The sequence below is a fragment of the Saimiri boliviensis genome, chromosome 21, assembly GCF_048565385.1.
Source record: "Saimiri boliviensis isolate mSaiBol1 chromosome 21, mSaiBol1.pri, whole genome shotgun sequence".
NCBI lineage: Eukaryota > Metazoa > Chordata > Mammalia > Primates > Cebidae > Saimiri > Saimiri boliviensis.
Genome location: NC_133469.1, coordinates 22492783 through 22513839, shown reverse-complemented (window position 1 = coordinate 22513839; position 21057 = coordinate 22492783). Strand labels below are relative to the sequence as shown.

The following is a 21057-nucleotide window of genomic DNA, read 5'->3' as shown; positions in this document are numbered from 1 at the left end:
GTAAAAAAAAAAAAAAAAAAAAAAGCAGCAGCAGCTGCCCTAGGGCACTGCCCACAAGCAGAAGCAATCAGACGGCATCAAAGGGAACACCCACCCCCAGAACCCTGCAGAGCCGTGAGTGAGGGAAGAAGGCCCGCTGGCCGCCCCAGGCACAGGCGTCCTATCCCCCGAGCCAGGCAGGGTGTACCCTCTGCTCCCACCAGATCAAGGTTCGGAGCAGGGCGAAGAACTTCACGCAGGAGACAGGCGGCATCCAACGAACAAGGTCCACACAGTCTCCTCCCCCCAGCACCATCCTTTCCTCCTCCCCGGGCGGGGTGGGGAGGAGTTCTCCAAGGCCCTGGGATGAACTAAGGCACAGCCACGCTCTCGGCCAGGCGCGTGCAGGCACAGGCAGTGGAGGAAAAGAGATTCACCAGGGGGCTAAGGCAGTTGTAAACCTCATCGTTTCAGATGCATTTTCAGGTGCCAAAGCATTGCCCTTGGCCGTGGGAGCCAACGGTGAGGCCGGGAGCCAGCGGCACTGTGCAATGTTGGAGCTGGCGTTCCCACAGGGGGCCCCGGGGGCAGCGGCGCCCCACTAGGGAAAGTCCTCTAGGTGGATCCACCATTGAAAACTTTCCCGGACTGCGCGCCGTGGCTCAAGCCTGTAATCCCAGCACTTCGGGAGACCAAGGCGGGTGGATCACGAGGTCGAGAGATCGAGACCATCCTGGTCAACATGGTGAAACCCCGTCTCTACTAAAAATACAAAAAATTAGCTGGGCATGGTGGCGCGTGCCTGTAACCCCAGCTACTCAAGGAGGCTGAGGCAGGAGAATTGCCTGAACCCAGGAGGCGGAGGTTGCGGTGAGCCGAGATCGCACCATTGCACTCCAGCCTGGGTAACAAGAGCGAAACCCCGTCTCAAAAAAATAAAAAATAAAAAATAAAAAAAAAATAAGAAAACTTTCCCGACACTGGAGATACAGGCTAAGAATCCCTAATGCAGGATTTCTTTTGAGCATCATGTCAGCAAAGATTCCAAAATCTGAAAAATTGAAACACTTCTGGTCCCAAGTACTCTAGATAAAGGGATACACACCCTCCTGAAGCCTCTCCCTTCTCCATCAGGCTCCTCTAAAGATGATCCCTGGAGCCTTCAACCCTGTCTCCAGGAAGATCCTTTGCCGGAGGCCACATGCCCATGAGAACCGAGTTCTAGAGCAGGCGTCTACCTGGCTGGCTGATGCCAGACGTAGCTCACCAAGCCTGCTTCCACCTTTGAACCAGGAAAAGAGCATCCACTTCTCTGCCCCGGAAAGAGACGCTAGATGCTGTGCACTCTGGGTCTTGTGGGGTGCTGGGCCATCCTTCTGCGGCGGCCGCGTCGATTCCATATAGACATCCCCTTCCTGAAGACTGACCTGGCCCTGCCCACCCACGCCTGGGAGCAGCTCCAGCCCAGGCCTGTGACCAGAAATGTCAGTGTCTCCTCTGGCTGCCATGAACTTCACGATGACAGCCAGGTCTCAGCGCAGTGTGTAGGAGAGGAAGGATGCCATGGGGTCAGATGAGATGTGGGGAGATTCGGTACAGGAGTGAACACAGGAACGAAGGTGGCAAAAACGTCATGTAAGGTGAGGCGTGTGTCCCCTGGCCTCTCGCCGATCTGATCGCAGAGCTGAACTGCGCACAGCCTGGCACTGTGGTGCTGAGACCCCTCCCTGGGGGGCCCACAGCCTGTGCCCGTTCACGCTGCACGTGGCATTGCTGGTTTCTGCATCTTTGAGCAGAATGCTGGACACAGTGGTTTACCCTCTGCTCAATATCCCTCCAACAAATCACCACAAGAAACACTCCGCCGTCCACAAGCCACCCCAGCCGGGACCCCCACACTAGGACCTCCACTCCCTTCCCTCTGCTGGGTGTGATTTGGTCAACATCCAAAGAGTTCACTTCAGAGAGGGCAGGACGAGGGGAAAGACAGCATGGGGGTCCCTGGCCTGGGCCAGCCCTGGGGTGGACGTCAGAGGGCCCAGCCGGCCTCGCCCTGCCCCAGCGCCCATTCTGAGCCACAGTCAGACTCTGGGAGGGGCCGTGCTTGGAGCTTTCCAGCCCTTGGGCCTTAGGAGTTAGCCCTCGGAAGGTTGGTGGCTGGGGCTCACTAGCAGCTGAGGGCTGTTGGCACTAGATAGACCCATCCCAGGGAAAAGGCTGCTTGAAGCAACATGGGAAATCCCAGACTGGTCTTTCTGCAGAGGCTGAGTCATGCCAGCCTCGCAGAGCTTCCGCAGGCCACACCCGCCCCAGCAGCGGGGTTGGGGACTTCCTGCGGGCTCCTCCCAGCTCCCTTGGTGGGAGGGACTGGTCTTCACCGTGGGCATGAACAGGACTTTCACCCCCCAGGCTCTGCTCCTGCATCGTGCTCTCTCTCCCCGCTCTCCTCCTGCCTTCACAACCCACCTGCCCTTCAAGGCCCGGCGCCCGGATTCGGCGTGGGGAAAGCCCCTCCCAGCCAGGTGCCACCCGCGGAGCCCTGATTCTAGGCAGAGAGGGCAGCCCTGTGGTGGGCACTGACGGCCGGGAACCAGCCTGCGCTGAGAGCCCTGGGCCGTCCCTGCAGCTCCAGCTCTGGGGGTACTCACTGAGGGAGCGCCCCGTGCGCCAGGCCCCCCTGCCATGCGATGGGGTGCCTTCACTCTGTTTTCCACCCCAGGTCTCAGGCAGGCGGCTATTGTCCGTTTCTGTCCCAGAGATGAGGGGAATGGGATGACCGGGAAGGAGGAAGCTTCACTCCAGCCATCAGGCCCCCGCCAGCCCTGGAGTGGGCTCCAGTTCAGGGGCCAGGAGGCCGCTGAGCCCACGGGCTTGTTCCCAGGGGAGCAGAGGCTTGCACGGCCCTCGCCTCCTGCAGTGTGGGGGGATGAGATGCCTGGAAGGGCGGGAACGAGACGTGGCCCACTTGGTAACAGGCATGACCAAGGGCCAGCCCTGGCCAGCTGGGGACAGGCCAGCTCTGCCCTGCCTCCACAGCCCCGTCCTCAGGCCAGGGGGACGCTGGCCCCTCCACCCTCATTCCTTCTGCTTCTGCCAGCTCCGGTGACAGGACAGCAGCCCAGCCGGGGAAGAAGTGGCACCCGGAGAGAGTTCACCATCCGGAAGAGCGTGGGAGCGCCTCGGGCAGATGGCAGGGGGAGGGGCTTCGGGGCAGGGGAAGGTGGCAGGGGCAGCTGCTGGGAGGGGTAAAGGGAAGGGTGTGCTGACGAGGAGGCTGCGTGGGGGGAAGGGGCAGTATGGCTCCTGTCTTCTGCCCATCCCCCTCTGGCACTCCCCAGGGAGCCCCGCCAGCCTACTCACGGCAGGCACGCAGAGCCACTAGGGGCGTAGTACCTCTAGGGCACTAGGGCACTGCCAGGGAATCGGTCACAAGCCAGGCTTCCTGAGAGCATGCTGGGTGCCCGAGACCTCGCGTTTCCTGTATTCACAGTCCCCCTCTGAGGAATGTACGATCACCTCCTTAATGACACGAAGTCATCAGGGCCCGGGAGACCTGCTCTGGGGCCTCAGGATGGGGAGAGCTGGCGGCCAGTTCTCCTGGGTCAGCCCCCTGGCCAGTTACCGCCACAGAGCTCATCAGGGATAGAGCTGAGAAAACAAACTCTGAAGGTTGAGCTCTTTTTTTTTTTTTTTTTTTTTTTTTTTTTTTTTTTTTTTTTTGAGACAGAGTTTCGCTCTTGTTATCCAGGCTGGAGTGCAATGGCAGGATCCCGGCTCACCGCAACCTCCGCCTCCTGGGTTCAGGCAATTCTCCTGCCTCAGCCTCCTGAGTAGCTGGGATTACAGGCACGCACCACCATGCCCAGCTAATTTTTTTTTTTTTTTTTTTTTTTTTTTTTTTTTTTTTGAGACGGAGTTTCGCTCTTGTTAACCCAGGCTGGAGTGCAATGGCACGATCTCGGCTCACCGCAACCTCCGCCTCCTGGGTTCAGGCAATTCTCCTGCCTCAGCCTCCTGAGTAGCTGGGATTACGGGCACACGCCACCATGCCCTTTTTTTTGTATTTTTAGTAGAGACGGGGTTTCACCATGTTGACCAGGATGGTCTCGATCTCTTGACCTCGTGATCCACCCGCCTCGGCCTCCCAAAGTGCTGGGATTACAGGCTTGAGCCACCGCGCCCGGCCTTTTTTTTTTTTTTTTGAGACGGAGTTTCACTTTCGTTACCCAGGCTGGAGTGCAATGGCGCGATCTCGGCTCACCGCAACCTCCGCCTCCTGGGCTCAGGCAATTCTCCTGCCTCAGCCTCCTAAGTAGCTGGGATTACAGGCACGTGCCGCCATGCCCAGCTAATTTTTTTGTATTTTTAGTAGAGACGGGGTTTCACCATGTTGACCAGGATGGTCTCGATCTTTCGACCTCGTGATCCACCTGCCTCGGCCTCCCAAAGTGCTGGGATTACAGGCTTGAGCCACCACGCCCGGCTTGAGCTTTTTTTTTTTCTTCCGAGACGGAGTTTGGCTCTTGTTACCCAGGCTGGAGTGCAATGGCGCGATCTCGGCTCACCGCAATCTCCGCCTCCTGGGTTCAGGCAATTCTGCCTCAGCCTCCTGAGTAGCTGGGATTACGGGCACGCGCCACCATGCCCAGCTAATTTTTTGTATTTTTAGTAGAGACGGGGTTTCACCATGTTGACCAGGATGGTCTCGATCTCTTGACCTCGTGATCCACCTGCCTCGGCCTCCCAAAATGCTGGGATTACAGGCTTGAGCCACCGCGCCCGGCAGGCTGAGCTCTTAACCACTAAGCTGGCGGCCTCCAGCCCTCCTCCCCACCTGGGAGGCCTGCTCAGACCCACGCTCCCTCCACCCTCCAGATGCACACATGCTTCTGGTTGGATCCACGCCTGCTCTTCAGTGCACCCGTGTCCCTTGTAGAGTTCTCCGTTTCCTGGCTTCTGCCCCAGGTCACTTGGGAGTGAGCCCCTTGCACTGACTCCCCATCTTCACCCCCGAAACGGGTCTATCTCAGCACCCTCGGGAGGAGAGCCTCAGAGGAGAGCTGGCACGGCCACACTGAGCTCGCAACGCAACTGTGCCGTCCCGGGTCTGGAGGTCCTAGTCTGTAACTGCGGCTCTCTGCCGTGTAGGCGTGGGAAGGCTGCAGTCTCCTTCCGCAGAGAACGTGCTTTCCAGCTGCGTGGCTGCCACGGCCACAGAGGCCTCACACTCCAGGATCTGTCCGTGGCTCCCGCAGCTGCGCCCTTGGCCCCGAGCCGCTGCTGCTGTGGCAGCAGGCCCCATCAGATCTCCTTCATGGCTGCCCGATTCTCTTCTTCCCTCTCTCCCCTCCCAGGGGTCCATCCCCGCTGTGATGTGAGAACTGTCCCTGTCCAGTCCCACCCCTTCCTCTTGGGCGTCATCTCCCGCCTGAGGATAGGGACCGACACCTCTGTCCTGTGCTGAGTAATGCCAGGAGGAGACCCAGCGGAGTTTTTTTTTTTTTTTTGAGACGGAGTTTCGCTCTTGTTACCCAGGCTGGAGTGCAATGGCTCGATCTCGGCTCACCGCAACCTCCGCCTCCTGGGTTCAGGCAATTCTCCTGCCTCAGCCTCCTGAGTAGCTGGGATTACAGGCACACGCCACCATGCCCAGCTGATTTTTAGTATTTTTAGTAGAGACGGGGTTTCACCATGTTGACCAGGAGGGTCTCGATCTCTCGACCTTGTGATCCACCCGCCTCGGCCTCCCAAAGTGCTGGGATTACAGGCTTGAGCCACCGCGCCCGGCTTTTTTTTTTTTTAAATTTAGAAACACTCTGTTTCTAATTTAGGTCTCACTCTGTTGTCCAGGCTGGAGTGCACTGACACCATCACATCTCACTGCAGCCTCCACCTCCGGGGCTCCAGCCATCCTCCCACCTCAGCCTCTGGAGGAGCTGGGACCACAGGCACATGCCACCATGCCCGGCTACTTTTTCATCTCTTTTTATTTTTTGTGGAGATGAACATCTCACTGAGTCGCCCAGACTGGTCTCCAACTCCTAAAGGACTTTTAAACAAAGATGCTCATTGTTCACCATGGAAATGCAAAACCAAAATATCACTGGCTATTAGTATCATGATATTAGTATCATTTCATACCATTAGACTGGCAAAGGTTTGGAGGCCAGATCCTGCCCAGCGCTGGTGGGGAGGGAGAAGGGCGGGATTAAAGTGTACCACCAGGGGTGGATCATGAGGTCAGGAGCTCAAGACCAGCCTGACCAACACGGTGAAACCTCGTCTCTACTAAAAATAAAAAAAATTGGCCGGGCATGGTTGCTCAAGCCTGTAATCCCAGCACTTTGGGAGGCCGAGGTGGGTGGATCACGAGGTCGAGAGATCAAAACCATCCTGGTCAACATGGTGAAACCCCGTCTCTACTAAAAATACAAAAAATTAGCTGGGCATGGTGGCACGTGCCTGTAATCCCAGCTGCTCAGGAGGCTGAGGCAGGAGAATTGCTTGAACCCAGGAGGCGGAGGTTGCGGTGAGCCGAGATCGTGCCATTGCACTCCAGCCTGGGTAACAAGAGCGAAACTCCATCTCCAAAAAAAAAAAAAAAATTAGCTGGGCATGGTGGCACACACCTGTAATCCCAGCTACTCAGGAGGCTGAGGCAGGAGAATTGCCTGAACCTGGGAGGTGGAGGTTGCGGTGAGCCAAGATCGTGCCACTGCACTCCAGCCTGGGCGACAGAGTGAGACTTCATCTCTAAAAAAAAAAAAAAAAAAAATGTACTGCCAGGGAGACCTCACCACAGGCCCACCTTAGACAGGAGCTCTGTCCCTACAATTCAGTGCCCAGGTCACACTCTAAAGAAAGCCTCATTCAGGCTGAGGATGACGATATGAATGAGGGTGACTTGTCACAGCAGCAAGTTGGAGGTCATTGGGGTTCCGTATTTGGGGAAGCAGATAGACAAAATGCAGGGCTGCCCACAGTGAGGGGCCCCCTGGCACGGGAGCCACACGTGCCACACCATGGAGGGACCCAGCAGATGGAGCTGGGTGGAGAAAGCATGCCAGCTCACATCTCAGTGAAACACACCCACGGCAACAGCACGCTTGGCCCGAGACTGCATAGGAAGCCGTGTGGGGCGTGGAGGAAGCCAGCAGCCCTGTCACCACCTCCCCCTGCAGCTTCCGTCCTCAAACAAGCATCCCTTGGGTCTGCGGCAGCCTCGACTCTGCACACCCAGGCTTGGACACCCACTGCACAAACAGGGACCCTCCCAGAGCTGTCCCCAAGCCCCTCCCCTGGCCTGTGTGTGGGCGTGTGAGTGGTAGAAGGCTAGCCCCAGGCTCTGCTTCCCTGTGAGTCGTATGGGCTGAGTCTGATCTGGAGGCCCACGGCCAGAACTGGAGGGCTCACGTCATTTCAGGAGTTCAGAGACACTGGACACGGCTCCCCTGAGCTCTCCTTGGCTATGACCTGGGCCTGTCAGAAGCAGCCTGTGAGGAGGGTCACAAATGACCCAGACCTGGGAAGGAGGGAAAGGTTTGAATTTTGCTTTAAAAAAAAAACTCTGCCCTTGACCATCGGGAAACAAACTAGGTGTGAGGCCTCCTGGGAACAGGAGAGGGAGGCCACCCGGTGAAGCCGCGGTCTCAGCACTCACCGTATATTAAGCGGATGATTTAAATCAGAGTTGCATATCCAAGTAATCAAAGAATCAACAGGCCAGGATTGGTGCCTCACGCCTGTAATCCCAGCACTTTGGGAGGCCGAGGCGGGTGGATCACGAGGTCAAGAGATCGAGACCATCCTGGTCAACATGGTGAAACCCCGTCTCTACTAAAAATATGAAATTTAGCTAGGCATGGTGGTGGGTACCTGTAATCCCAGCTACTAGAGAGGCTGAGGCAGGAGAATTGCTTGAACCCGGGAGACAGTGGTTGCAGTGAGCCAAGATTGCGCCACTGCACTGCAGCCAGGGTGACAGAGACCCTGTCTCGAAAAATAAATAAATAAATAAATAAATAATCAATCTTAATCAATCTTTTAGATACTGGGCTCCAGCCTGGCAACAGAGTGAGACTCCATCCAAAAAAAAAAAAAAAAAAGAATAAATATCAAGTACAGGGCCTGGTGAGGGGCCGGGCCAGACTCTCTGCAACCCTCGTGACTTCACCCATTCTCCAAACCTCTGGTTCCGTGAGGACCGGGAATGACTACCCTAGACTATTCCAGAAACAGCCTGGAGATCCTGAAAGTCTCCCAGAGCACAGGCGGTGACAGGGAGAGAAGCCCAGCCCCTCTCTCGGGAGGGATGGGTGGTTCAGAGCAGAAGGCAGGCCCGCAGAAGCGACAGAAGCGGGCTTCCTCGCAATCCTCAGCCAGGAGGAGATAAACACGCAGGCCGGGCTGGGTTCCAGGGGCGCCTCTCTCCCTGGATTGGAGAGGGTGTGTCCTCCCCCGGTCCTTCCCTGTGTGGGCGTCGGGGTCCCCATCAGGACACCAATCAGATAGGAGTAGGGCCATCTGCCGACCTCACTTAACTTTAGTCACCTCCTGAAAGTCCCTATGTCCAAGCACAGTCACGTTCCGAGGTCCTGGGAGTCAGGGCTTCCACGTAGGAATTCTGAGAGCACTCAAGTCAGGCGGTAACAGCAGGCTTTGAAATAATCTTTTAGGGCATGGTGTCTCCCACCTGTAGTCTCAGCACTTTGGGAGGCCGAGGAGGGCGGATTACCTGAGGTCAGGAGTTCAAGACCAGCTCGGCCAAGTTGGAGAAACCCCGTCTCTACTAAAAATACAAAAATTAGCCAGGCGTGGTGAAGCGTGCCTGTAGTCCCAACTACTCAGGAGGCTGAGGTAAGAGAATCACTCGAACCTTGGAGGGGGAGGTTGCGGTGAGCCGAGATCACGTCGCCGCACTGCAGCCTGAGAGACAGAGACCCTACCTCAAAAAATAAAGACGTTAATTAATCTTTTAGGAACTGGGCTCCTCCAGGATGCTTTTGAAAATGCCAGCCTCGCTCTGCTGCAAAGCGGGAACTGAGGAAGAGGGGCTGAGTTTTCATAGGAGGAAGAGCCCAGTGGCAGGAAGCGACTGAAAAAAATTGCAGCAAAAAGCAGAACTGAGGGCCGACTGTAACGCTGCGGTCGCCAGCTCATCCTCCCCGTCAAACCTTGCTGGGTTTTGTGTTTCATTTTTATTGTCAAAAACATCATTCAGGGGCCGGGCGCGGTGGCTCAAGCCTGTAATCCCAGCACTTTGGGAGGCCGAGGCGGGTGGATCACGAGGTCAAGAGATCGAGACCATCCTGGTGAACGTGGTGAAACCCCGTCTCTACTAAAAATACTAAAAAATAGCTGGGCATGGTGGCACGTGCCTGTAATCCCAGCTACTCGGGAGGCTGAGGCAGGAGAATTGCTTGAACCCAGGAGGAGGAGGTTGCGGTGAGCCGAGATCGCGCCATTGCACTCCAGCCTAGGTAACAAAAGTGAAACTCCGTCTCAAAAAAAAAAAAAAAAAAAAAAAAAACATCATTCAGGCTGGGTGCAGTAATCCCAGCACTTTGGGAGGCCAAGGTGGGAGAATTGCTTGAGCCCAGGAGTTCAAGACCGGCCTGGGCAACACAGCAAGACCCTGTCTCTTAGGAAAAAAAAAAAAAAATGAGCCAGGCGTGATGGTGCATGCTCGTAGTCCCAGATACTTGGGATGCTGAGGCAGAAGGATCACTTGAGCCCGGGAGGTCAAGGCTGCAGTGAGCTGTGATCACAACCACTGCACTCTAGCGTGGCTGACAGAGCGAGATCCTGCTTCAAAAACCGTAACAATAAAAAATAAAGTCATCATTCTCTCATGTATTGTTTCATGTGTTAATCAGGGTCTAATTTTACAAAGAGTTAAAGTCACCATTCTTAGCGCAGAGTTCTCACAAAAGTGTACAATTGTGTGGCGTCCACCGAAATCCCTACACAGAAGAATCCCATCATCCCTGGAATTTCCCCGGAATGTCCCTGGGCCCTTCCATGGCCCCCCATCCCTCACCCTCTGATCTGTTTTCTGGCTCCTTTTGTTTTTGAAGCGTTTGCAGGAAACATCACCCTCTCTCATTTTACAAATACCGCAGACAGATTTTGAAGCCCAAGGCATCATAGAGGCAGCAAATCAGGACAGGAAGGAGTCAGGTGGGGGGAGAATCTTCCCTGCCTCTAAGAATCACTTAAGAGACCTGCAAAAAGCCAGCAGGAGATGCAAAAACCGTGGGGGCCGATTGGTACAGGTCCTGCCCTGCGCGACAGGGCTTCGAATAAAATCCAACTGCTCCCCCACGCTGCTGGAGCCTCCCCACCTTCAGGCCACCCCACCGACCCCTTCCCCACTGTGTCCCACCGTCCAAGCTCTCACCGGCCCTGGAGGCGCCTGCTGACTTTGCGCCATGAATTTGAACCTCACCCCACAGATGACCTGGCCGCAACCTGTGAAACTTCCCTTTGGTCCTCTGCAGGGCACCTGCCCCTAACGCCATCTGACCCCTGCTCAGAGGATCTTCCATCTGCTTAACCCCCTGGAGGGCCAAGTCCCAATGAAGAGCATGCGGGAAACAAGTCCCTGTCCACCTGTCCTTGCGGAGGTTACATTGCGATGGGGGGGCCGGCAACACACACACCAACGACTCTGCAGCTGCGATGCTGGCTGTGGAGGAAACGGAAGTGAGGCCGGGGAAAGCCAGAGGCCATGCGGCTGCCAGGAGGAGCAGGGACCGGGCAGGATTTGCCCAGAGCAGGGCAGGCCACGTGGCACTCTACAGACCACTGAAAGGAACTTGGCTTTTTATCTGCACGAGACGGAAAACAAAGAGGATGTTGTTAAAGGGTGAGTGAGTGACATCCTCTGACCCTTGATAAAAGCAGCAAGAGTCTGGGGGGCCCAGGTAGGAGTGAGGGTGGCAGGAGGAGGCAGGGCAGCGCAGTGGGCTTGGAGAGCGAGCCCAGCGAGGGCTCGGGGGCGACAGGACCCGACAGGGCAGGTGGGAGTGCCCAGTGGTGCCTCCACCTTGGAAAGCTGGCAGTTTCTAATACCATGGCTGGCCCGGACCTGTGATTCCCGGTTCCACTCCCAGGCGTCACACTCAAGAGAAGTGGAGACACCCACAGAAGGCTCCGCAGCAGCGCTGTTGGTGAGAGCCACATCTTGGGGTGCATGGATTGGCCCGTCATTGTAGCACTTTGGGAGGCCGAGGCAGGAGCATCTCTGGAACCCAAGAGTTCAAGACCAGCCGGAGTCCTCCAGAGGTGGAGACTGTCCACCTCTACTGAAAGTGGAAAACGGAATGAGCTGAGTGCGGTGCTGTGCGCCTGCGGGCCTCGAGTCCCCGACATGTTACGCTGATGTTTTCAACCAGACTTGCATATCCAAGTAAATCAGGAATAAATACCAAGCACAGGGCCTGGTGAGGGGCCGGGCCAGACTCTCTGCGAGCCTCGTGGCTTCACCCGTTTTCCAAACCTCTGGTTCCGTGAGGACGAGAACGATCACCCCCGACTACCCCACAAACAGCCTGGGCATTCTCCGTGTTTCCGGGAGACACGTTAGGAGTTGCCCCATAAAGTTGAACGACACTGCCCGGGACAGCCGCGTAAGGCGCAAGGGTGGGAAGCCGGGTTCTCGCTGCGCTGCCCGCCCCGCCCCGCCCCGCTGCGACCCGCCCCGCCCCGCCGGCTCCCCGAGTCCCCGCAAGCCGCCGGGGGCGGACCGGGGCGGGCCGGGGCGGGCCCGAGCGTGGGGGGCCGAAGGAGGAAGCGCGCGGGGCGCCATAAGGAGGAAGCGGGCGTTCGGCGGTGTCCGCGCGCCCGGCCGACGCTGCCTCGGCCCCGACGCGCCCCCGCGGCCGGAGGGTGGTGAGTGCCCCGCGCCCCTCCCCGCGCCCCTCCCCGCGCCCCCCCCCCCGGAGTACGCGCCGAGCCCCCGCCCGGGACCCCGGCCGCCCGCCCGCCCCGGCGTGGAGCTCAGGGCCCGCCGCCCGCCCTGGGCCCGACCGCGGTGGGAGCCAGGGGAGGGGAGGCGACGGTCACCGCGCCCGGCCTGGGCAGCGACCTGCGGGCCGCGCCTCCCTCCGCCCGGCGCCCTCCTGGGCGCGGCCCCCACTCCTCGGAGCTGCGGGCCGGCCTCGGGGCGGGGAAGGCTTTGTTGTGTCCGCTCCACGTGGCCCGGGGGCTCCGCGGGGGCGTGCGGGCCGCAGGAGAAACGCGCGGGCCGGGCCGGGTGCAGGCCCCGCTTCCCCGCGGATCGAACCCCGGCCCGCACCGCGGTGTCTCCAGCGCCGCGGACACCTGCCCGCCCCTCCCGCGCGGAGCTCACGGCTGGCCAGGCGCGGTCCGGCGGCCGCCACCGGGGGCTGGCGACGGTGCTGCCGCTGCCGCTGGGAAACTGCCGAATGGTCGAGTGACCCCAGGGGGCCCTGGGGGAGCCCCGAAGCCCTCAGCCAGCAAGGGGCTGTGCTGGCAAGGGCTCATTCATTCATTCATTCATGCATTCCCCAACTACGCGTGTGCCGCGGTGCTGGGGTCCTGATGGCGCGGCGGGCGGCAGGGGCCGGCTGGAGGACCGCAGTGAGGACCCTCGGCTGGGCCGTCTGGGGCTGGGTGGGCTTCACCGGCAGGCGGGGTGGGAGCAAGAGGGGCAGATGGACCCGCGCCCCTCCCCGGAAGCTTGTCCACACCTCCGGCCCGTCCGCACGGTGGGGCGCGGCAGAGGACCTGGCTCCACGTTCGGTCTGCACCCGTGCCGTGCTGGGCGGGCTCTGATGGCGAGAGCGCTCCTGGGCCTGAACGCGCGCCTGCAGTCCCCTGGGAGTGATGGCTGAGCCCAGGTTCCCTGAGCTGGCGGCTCGAGGCCGTGGGGAGCGCCGGGGGGGGGGGGGTCCTCTGGCATCAGGAGCTGTGGTACACAGAGCTCCGGGGATTCCCTGCTGGGCGGAGGGTGCGTCCCTGTCCCTTCTGCCCCTCTTGCCCAGGGAGGGACGAGGAAATGCAGGGGCCGCAGTTCGTGGCTGGGGTTAAACGGCGGGCATCTGCCAGGAGGGGCACAGGGAGCGTCTCGGCTGGTGAGGTGTGAGTGGCGACCGAGACCAGGGGTGCCCGGGTGCGGAGTTGCCACAGCTGGCGAGGGCTGTTAGTGCCATCTGAGGATGTTGGGCAGGACTGGCAGAGATGGCAGCTGTCCGGTGGTCTCAGGGATGGGCAGGAGCTTGCCAGAGAGAGAAGCGGGTCGTGGCCCCAGGTGGTGCGTGTGGGGGATCTGGTGCCTGGGTGGGAAGGGGTGTCGCATGCCGCGCTCGGAGGCCTTGCCTAGGGGTGCTCACAGGCTCCGCTGACGTCAGGATGCGGATCAGAGGAGCTGAGGGTCCCACGCATTTGCAGCGAGCAGTGTCTGGGCCTTGGACTGAGAAGGATGGCTGAGGGTGACGAAGGCGGGTGGGCATTTGATGCAGAAGGGCCATGGGTCAGCCTCTCTCCAGTGCCAGGTGGAGGGCTGTGCTCTCCAGCTTCCAGGCCGAGCACCCACCCAAGTGGGGACTGAGGGAGGGGACGTGGAGTGCTGGCTCTCTGGCTGTCAGCCCGTGAGAGGCCTGTCCCTAGAGCTGTCCTCTGGAAGTACTTCCTGGAGTCGTACATCTGGTCACCACTTGCCGGCTGGGGCTATGGAGGGCAGCGCAGGCCTGGAGTGTCCCCTGGGCGCCTGCCCCTTCCCACCCCACAGGGCCTCCCAGACTAGCAGCTCCATGGCTGCCATACCTGGCCTACCACCTTCAGCGGCCACACGTATCCTTGCCCCAAGCCAGTGAAGGAGACAGGTCTGAAAAAGACTAATGGAGCGGAAGCCCAGGACAGAGAAAACCACGCGTGGGCTGGACGCTCACGGAGCACTTGATGTGTGCCGACTGGCTCTTTGGACATCACGGTGGTCAGACTAGGGAAGCATCCCCATTCTCCAGATAGTGAAACTGAGGCAAGGAGAGGTTAAGTAACTTGTCCGGGGTCGCAACCGAGGGAGTCAGACGCCAGGGTCTCGGCTCTGAGCGTCATGCGCACTGCCCAGACGCCTCTCCACACTTCACACCTGTCAGGCCAACCGGGGGGTGTGGAGCCCTTCTGTGGCCTCCCTCCCCTGTGAGCCCCTGGGAGGAAGGGAGCCCACGTTCCAGGCAGCGAGGGACACGTGCGGGCGAGGGGATGCTTCCGGAGCAGGAGCCCTCACGGTGGGTTTTTCCCGGCGGGTTTCCACAGCCCCCCCATCCCCGCCAGCCCCCCAACACAGCCTCTTTTCCCTCCTCTTCCTCCGGTTCTGTTTCTGCCTGCGTTGGTCCAAAATGGGGCAGTGTCACATCAAAGGCAAACGGACCGTCACAAAGCAGCTGTTTCTGGAGCTGCTGCTGCTGCCTTGCACGTTTGATTCTCAGTTGGCCTGGTAGGTGTTTGTTTTTGGGGGTCCTCTGCTGTAGAAGAAGCCATCAACTAAGAAAAGGAGGAAGTGGCTTTGGGAGGCTCAGAAGGGAGGACTGCTTGAGCCCGGGAGGTGGAGGCCGTAATGAGCCGTGACTGTGCCACCACGCGAGGCCGTGGTGAACCGTGCCCACGCCGCTGCACTCCTTGAATCCCATCAGCTTGGCTGGGGCAGGGGTGGGAGGAGGGAAGCAGGGTTTAAAGGAGAAAGACCGCCGGGCGCGGTGGCTCAAGCCTGTAATCCCAGCACTTTGGGAGGCGGAGGCGGGTGGATCACGAGGTCAAGAGATCGAGACCATCCTGGTCAACATGGTGAAACCCCGTCTCTACTAAAAATACAAAACATTAGCTGGGCATGGTGGCGCGTGCCTGTAATCCCAGCTACTCAGGAGGCTGAGGCAGGAGAATTGCCTGAACCCAGGAGGCGGAGGTTGCGGTGAGCCGAGATCGCGCCATTGCACTCCAGCCTGGGCGACAAGAGCGAAACTCCGTCTCAAAAAAAAAAAAAAAAAAAAAAAAAGGAGAAAGACCGCCATCTGGATCATAGACCAGGCCTGAAAGGGGGCTGGCACTTTAGGCATGTGGAGTAACCGAGACACGCTGTCCTAGTGGAAGCCGTCAGTGGCCTCCGTGGCTACTGTGGCCCCAGGAGAGGAGACACCTGTCTTCTGGGGCTGGGGCTCAGTCTGGCTCGGGGTCCGGATCCCCAGGAGCTTTCTGCAGAGCGTCCTGCCTGGGCTTTTGCCTGGTCTGCATGGATTCCCCAGGCTGTGGCTCAGCCCCCTTCCATGCTCACAGCCATGCCGGCGCCCAGAAGCAGCCCTTGGCTTCCCTCCTCGTTGGCTTAACAAACCCCCTTTCTTCAGAGGAAGGGAAGCGTATGCTGTGGCCTGGAGGGACTGGCTGGGCTTGGGAGTTCCAAATGCTCTGTGTGCTTGGGGACAGCTGCTGAACCTCCCCTCCGCTGCCATGGCCCTTTGGCCAAGAGCGTTCATCCAAGATCAGCGGTAGCTGCTCTGTTTCTGTTATGGGCATCTGTGCCTCGGCGTTTGGTTGAATTTGTGTAACTGAATGTCTCCTTTTGTTTCTTACAGTCATTCTTCGAAGTTCCCCCATGTCTGGGCGAGCGTCAGGTGACTGCAGCCCTGGGTCCGGGACAGGCCGTGTTCCAGCAGCTCCTGCTGCAGCCTCCCCATTTTTTTTTTTGAGACGGAGTTTCGCTCTCATTACCCAGGCTGGAGTGCAATGGCGCGATCTCGGCTCACCGCAACCTCCGCCTCCTGGGTTCAGGCGATTCTCCTGCCTCAGCCTCCTGAGTAGCTGGGATTACAGGCACATGCCACCATGCCCAGCTAATTTTTGTATTTTTAGTAGAGGCGGGGTTTCACCATGTTGCCCAGGATGGTCTCGATCTCTTGACCTCGTGATCCACCCGCCTCGGCCTCCCAAAGTGCTGGGATTACAGGCTTGAGCCACCGCGCCCGGCCGCCTTCCCATTCTTTCCCAAAACCAAAGAGAAGGGAAAACCTTCTCTCAGTGGGTGTCACATGTCAGGTGCTTTTTCTGTTACTGCATGTGATCCCGCAAGGCAGGGAGTGTCCCCTTTTACGGATGGGGAAGGTGAGATCACATCGCATGTTCAAAGCCTGACGTGACCCGTCCACTGTTAGAGCTTCCAGCTCTGGGCTGGGAGTACACGGGGGTTCTTCAGATGCTGATGGGTTGGAGGCATTGGCTTCTCCAGTGTTCAGGTGTTTTTCTAGGGAGAGCCATCTGGGGTCTGGGCTGGGGTGGGGACAGCAGGAGAACAGGACAGGAGTGGCAACCCCGGGCCAGGGAAGGGCGTAGGCATGGGCAGCATACGGGGTGGACAGTGTCACGAAGGCCCCTGGGAGGCAGCAGGGCGTCCCTTGGGGGAAGTCCCACAGAGAAGCCGTCTCTGAGGAGCTGAGGTTCTGTGACAGCTGGGCCTGAGGACATGGGTGTCTTTTGCCTGGGTTCAGGAGGCTGGCGGGCATGTGCACCACCCCCCAGCCTGGCAGGGCACCATGTGACCAGGCCTGGCATCGGGACTGGGAGTGGCTTCTGCACCAGCCTGCATCTCCCTGGAGACGGGAAGGTGGGGCGCCTCCTGAGTTCAGCGGGGAACTCTGAGCTTTGGGTGCTGGAGGTCACCGTGTTTGGGATGGCTGCCTGTGTGTGTGGTGGGGTCAGCAGAGGGACCCCAGGCAGGCTGGACTCCGTCCTGGTCCCGGAACCAAGGCAGGCACGCTATGAGAAGATAAAATCGCCTTGATGGGCTGTCCCCAGGACCCTTCCAGCAGGCACCTCCTTGCTGTGCCCTGGAAAGGGGGGTGGCGCTCTGGGTGACGCAGCCTCAGGGTGCGCCTCTGGCCCCCGCACTCTTCTGGCCCAACTTCCCGTGAAATCCAGGCAGGGAGAGATGGGGCCTGGCCGTGAGGACCCTGGTCCCAGATGTCACCACCTTCCTCGAAGCCTTGTCTCTCCCTCTGGGTACCTCTGAGGACCCTGCAGACATCCAGCCCCAAACCAGGCCAGCTGAGCAGGGAGCCCAGCTGGGGGCCTTTGTGGAAGGGTCCCCCGTGTCCTCACACCGGCAGCCAGCCACTCCCCAGGTCACCAGCCCCTCCATAGGAGAGGGCAGGCATTTCTGCCAGGGGCTGGTGGCATTTCTGCCAGGCAGGAGGGCGGCGTTGGTGCAGCACGGGCCCTCCTGTGCTCTGCAAGGGCTCTGCGCTGACTTGGACTCTGCCTGGGACGTCGTGACAGCCCTGTTCCTTATGACAGAGTCTACAGAGAGCTCAGGGGGCAGGGCAGGGGCAGGCGGAGGCTCACCAGGGCTCCTGGAGTAGCTGAGGGACATCTGTCTTCCGCTGCCAGCCACCATGCCCCACCCAGAAGCCCAGGGCCTGGGCAGGGGAGGGAGGCAGGACGCCCGGGTCCTGGAGGCCTGGAATTTGCTGGGCCACCGACTTCCGGGGCCTTGTGGTGGAGCCTCTGACCTCTGGGAGGGGCCCCAGTCACCTGAAGAGGCCCTCGCCTGCTTGTCATGCCCCCTCCTGCTGGCCGCCTTTTCAAAACCCATTTGATCGAGACATCACACACATGCCAGGAAATTCACCCACTTAAAGGGTACAGGTCAGCGGCTTAGTGTATTCGCAGTTGGGCAGCCACTGCCACCAGCTACAGGCAGAACGTTTCAGCACCCCAGAGAGACGCTCCAGACACACGGTCAGCGCCTCCCCAACCCTGGCAGCCCTGACCTTTCTGCCTGTGCGTCTGCACGTTAAGGAACTTTCATGGGCCGGGCGCGGTGGCTCAAGCCTGTAATCCCAGCACTTTGGGAGGCCGAGGCAGGTGGATCACGAGGTCAAGAGATCGAGACCATCCTGGTCAATATGGTGAAACCCCGTCTCTACTAAAAATACAAAAAATTAGCTGGGCATGGTGGTGCGTGCCCGTAATCCCAGCTACTCAGGAGGCTGAGGCAGGAGAATTGCCTGAACCCAGGAGGCGGAGGTTGCGGTGAGCCGAGATCGCGCCATTGCACTCCAGCCTGGGTAACAAGAGCGAAACTCCGCTTCAAAAAAAAAAAAAAAGGAACTTTCATAACAGCTGGAATCACACAGTTGTATGCAATCTCGGCTAGCTGCAACCTCCCAGGTTCAAGCAATTCTTCTGCCTCAGCCTCCCGAGCAGCTGGGATCACAGGTGTGCGCCACCCCGCCCCGCCGATTTTTTTTTTTTTTTTTTTTTTGAGTCAGGGTCTCGCTCTGCCCCCAGGCTGGAGTGCACCGGCTCGATCTCTGCTCCCCGTGGCCTCCGTGGTCTTTTGTGGCCCCCTTCTTTCACGTAGCTTGTTTTTCAAGGGTTGCTCACGTCACAGCAGGTATCAATTTTCATTCATTTTTTTGTTTTGTAGTTTTTGTAGAGACAGGGCGTCCCTATGCTGACCGCGCTTGTCTCCAGCTCCTGGGCTCAAGCGATCCTCCTGCCTCGGCCTCCCTCCCAAAGTGCTGGTCTTTTCTTGGCTACCGGAGGCACATTGAAGAAGCAGTGGAACGCTGCAGAACTTTGCGCTTCGCAGACGCCGTGTCTCTGTTTTTCCTCCACATCCGTCTTCCCCGCCCTGACTCTGTCTTCTGATGGTTCCTGGCTTGCCCGTGAGCCAGTGGCATCCGCGATTGGTTTGTGGTCGTGTTGTTGGGTCATCTTTCTAGGTGGGTGACCTAGATCAGTTCTCTGTGGCCAGATGTGGAGAAGCTGGATGGTTGCACTTCTCTCTCTGCGGCCTTAGATTCTTTTGAGCTCAATTCAATTCAGAATTTTGTGTCTACCCAGAAGGACGATTGAAGTATCTTGAATTGGAGGAACTCTATTTCGATTGGCTTGTGATGAGCTTATATAAGCAAATATTTCTAAGATTTCCAGAACGTAAGAAAATCATACTTCTAATTATTTATTTGTTATCATTTTTTCGGTGTGTGTGTGTGTGTGTGAGATGGAGCCTCACTCTGTTGCCCAGGCTGGAGTGCAGTGGTGAGATCTCGGCTCACTGCAACCTCTGCCTCCCGGGTTCAAGCAGTTCTTCTGCCTCAGCCTCCCAAGTAGCTGGGATTACAGGCGTGTGCCACCGTGCCCAGCTAATTTTTTTTTTTTTGAGATGGAGTTCGCTCTGTTGCCAGGCTGGAGTGCAATGGCTCCATCTCAGCTCACTGCAACCTCCGCCTCTTGGGTTCAAGTGATCCTCCTGTCTCAGTTTCCCAAGGAGCTGGGACTACAGGCGGGCGCCACCATGCCCAGCTAATTTTTTGTTTTTTTAGTAGAGATGGAGTTTTACCATGTTAACCGGGATGATCTCGATCTCCTGACCTCATGATCTGCATGCCTCGGCCTCACAAAGTGCTGGGATTATAGGCGTGAGCCACTGCGCCTGGCCTTTTTCTTTCTTTCTTTCTTTTTTTCTTTTTGAGATGGAGTTTCGCTCTTGTTGTCCAGGCTGGAGTGCAATGGCGCAATCTCGGCTCACTGCAACCTCTCTCCGCCTTCTGGGTTCAAGGGATTCTCCTGCCTCAGCCTCCCAAGTAGCTGGGATTACAGGCATGTGCCAGCATACCCAGCTAATTTTGTATTTTTAGTAGAGACAGGGTTTCTCCATGTTGGTCAGGCTGGTCTCAAACTTCCAACCTCAGGTGATCCTCCCGCCTTGGCCTCCCAAAGTGCTGGGATTACAGGCATGAGCCACTGCTCCTGGCCTTTTTTTTTTTTTTTTTTTTTTTTTTTTTAGGCAAGAGTCTTGCTCTGTCACCGAGACTGGAGTCCAATGGCGTGATCTCGGCTCACTGCAACCTCCACCTCCCAAGTTCAAGGATTCTCCTGCTTCAGCCTCCTTGAGTAGCTGGGAGTACAGGCACACGCCACCATGCCCGGCTAATTTTTGTATTTTTAGTAGACATGGGGTTTCACCATGTGGGTCAGGCTGGTCTCAAACTGCTGACCTCATGATCCACCTGCCTTGGCCTCGGCCTCCCAAAGTGCTGGGATCACAGGTGTGAGTCACCGCATCCAGCTGTACTTCTAATAATTTAAATGCAGTAGACTTTTAAAAAGAAATTCTTCTTGCAGAAACAAACTCAGGAATGTTTTAAGAATGTAAAGTTCAGGCCTGGTGTAATGGCTCACACCTGTAATCCTAGCAGTTTGGGAGGCTGAGGCAGGCAGGATGGCTTGAGTCCAGGAGCTCGAGACCAGCCTGGGCAACATGGCAAGGCCTTGTGTCCACCAAAAATAAAAGATTAGCCGTGCGTGGTGGTCGCGAGTGTAGTTCCGGCTCTGGAGGCTGGGGTGGGAGGATCACCTGAGCCCGGGAGGTTGAGGCTGTAGTGAGCTGTGATTGTGCCACTGCACTCCAGCCTGGGGGACAGAGCCAAACCCTGCCTCCAATGATAATAGTAACAATAATCATCTAAGTCCACACAATTGAAGGAAATGTTTGGCAAATGCGACTGAATGGATAATTTGAGCTTTTAAAAAGCGATGTCTTTTTTTCAGCGGTATTAAATATTATACAGGTGTGCTGGGCGTGGTGGCTCACACCTGTAATCCCAGCACTTTGGGAGGCCGAGGCAGACAGATCAGGAGGTCAGAAGATCTAGGCCATCCTGGTCAACATGGTGCAACCCCGTCTCTACTAAAAATACAAAAATTAGCTGGGCATGGTGGCACGTGCCTGTAATCCCAGCTACTCGGAAGGCTGAGGCAGGAGGCGGAGGTTGCGGTGAGCAGAGATCGTGCCACTGCACTCCAGCCTGGGCAATAGAGCCAGACTCCATCTCCAAAAAATATATATACATATAATATAGGTGTACACTTTATTCTACTTGGCTTTCTCCCCTAAACTTCTACGAGTTTACCTATCAAACCAGCTAATATTACTCTTACGTAATGTTTAAGATTATCAAAAAATGTAAGTTTGTGTTCACATGTATTATTCCGACAGTGAACTGTACCGAGATAAAGCTTAGGTAACTTAAAACCTAAGACTGCCGGGCGCGGTGGCTC

General features: G+C 57.8%; 1 protein-coding gene across 2 annotated transcripts in view; it reads left to right on the top strand.

The window, feature by feature from the left end:
* Positions 1 to 10550: 10550 nt before the first annotated feature.
* BID (BH3 interacting domain death agonist) overlaps positions 10551 to 21057 on the top strand; it is a 37393-nt gene continuing 26886 nt past the window's right edge. The window contains exon 1 of one of the 2 annotated variants that reach the window (XM_074391061.1): positions 10551 to 10846. In XM_074391061.1, coding sequence (XP_074247162.1) covers positions 10557 to 10846 — 290 coding nt within the window. In that variant the 5' untranslated portion in view covers positions 10551 to 10556. Of the gene's footprint in view, positions 10847 to 11850; positions 11872 to 21057 lie in introns of those variants that run through there. The other variant, XM_074391062.1, reaches the window with a different exon arrangement.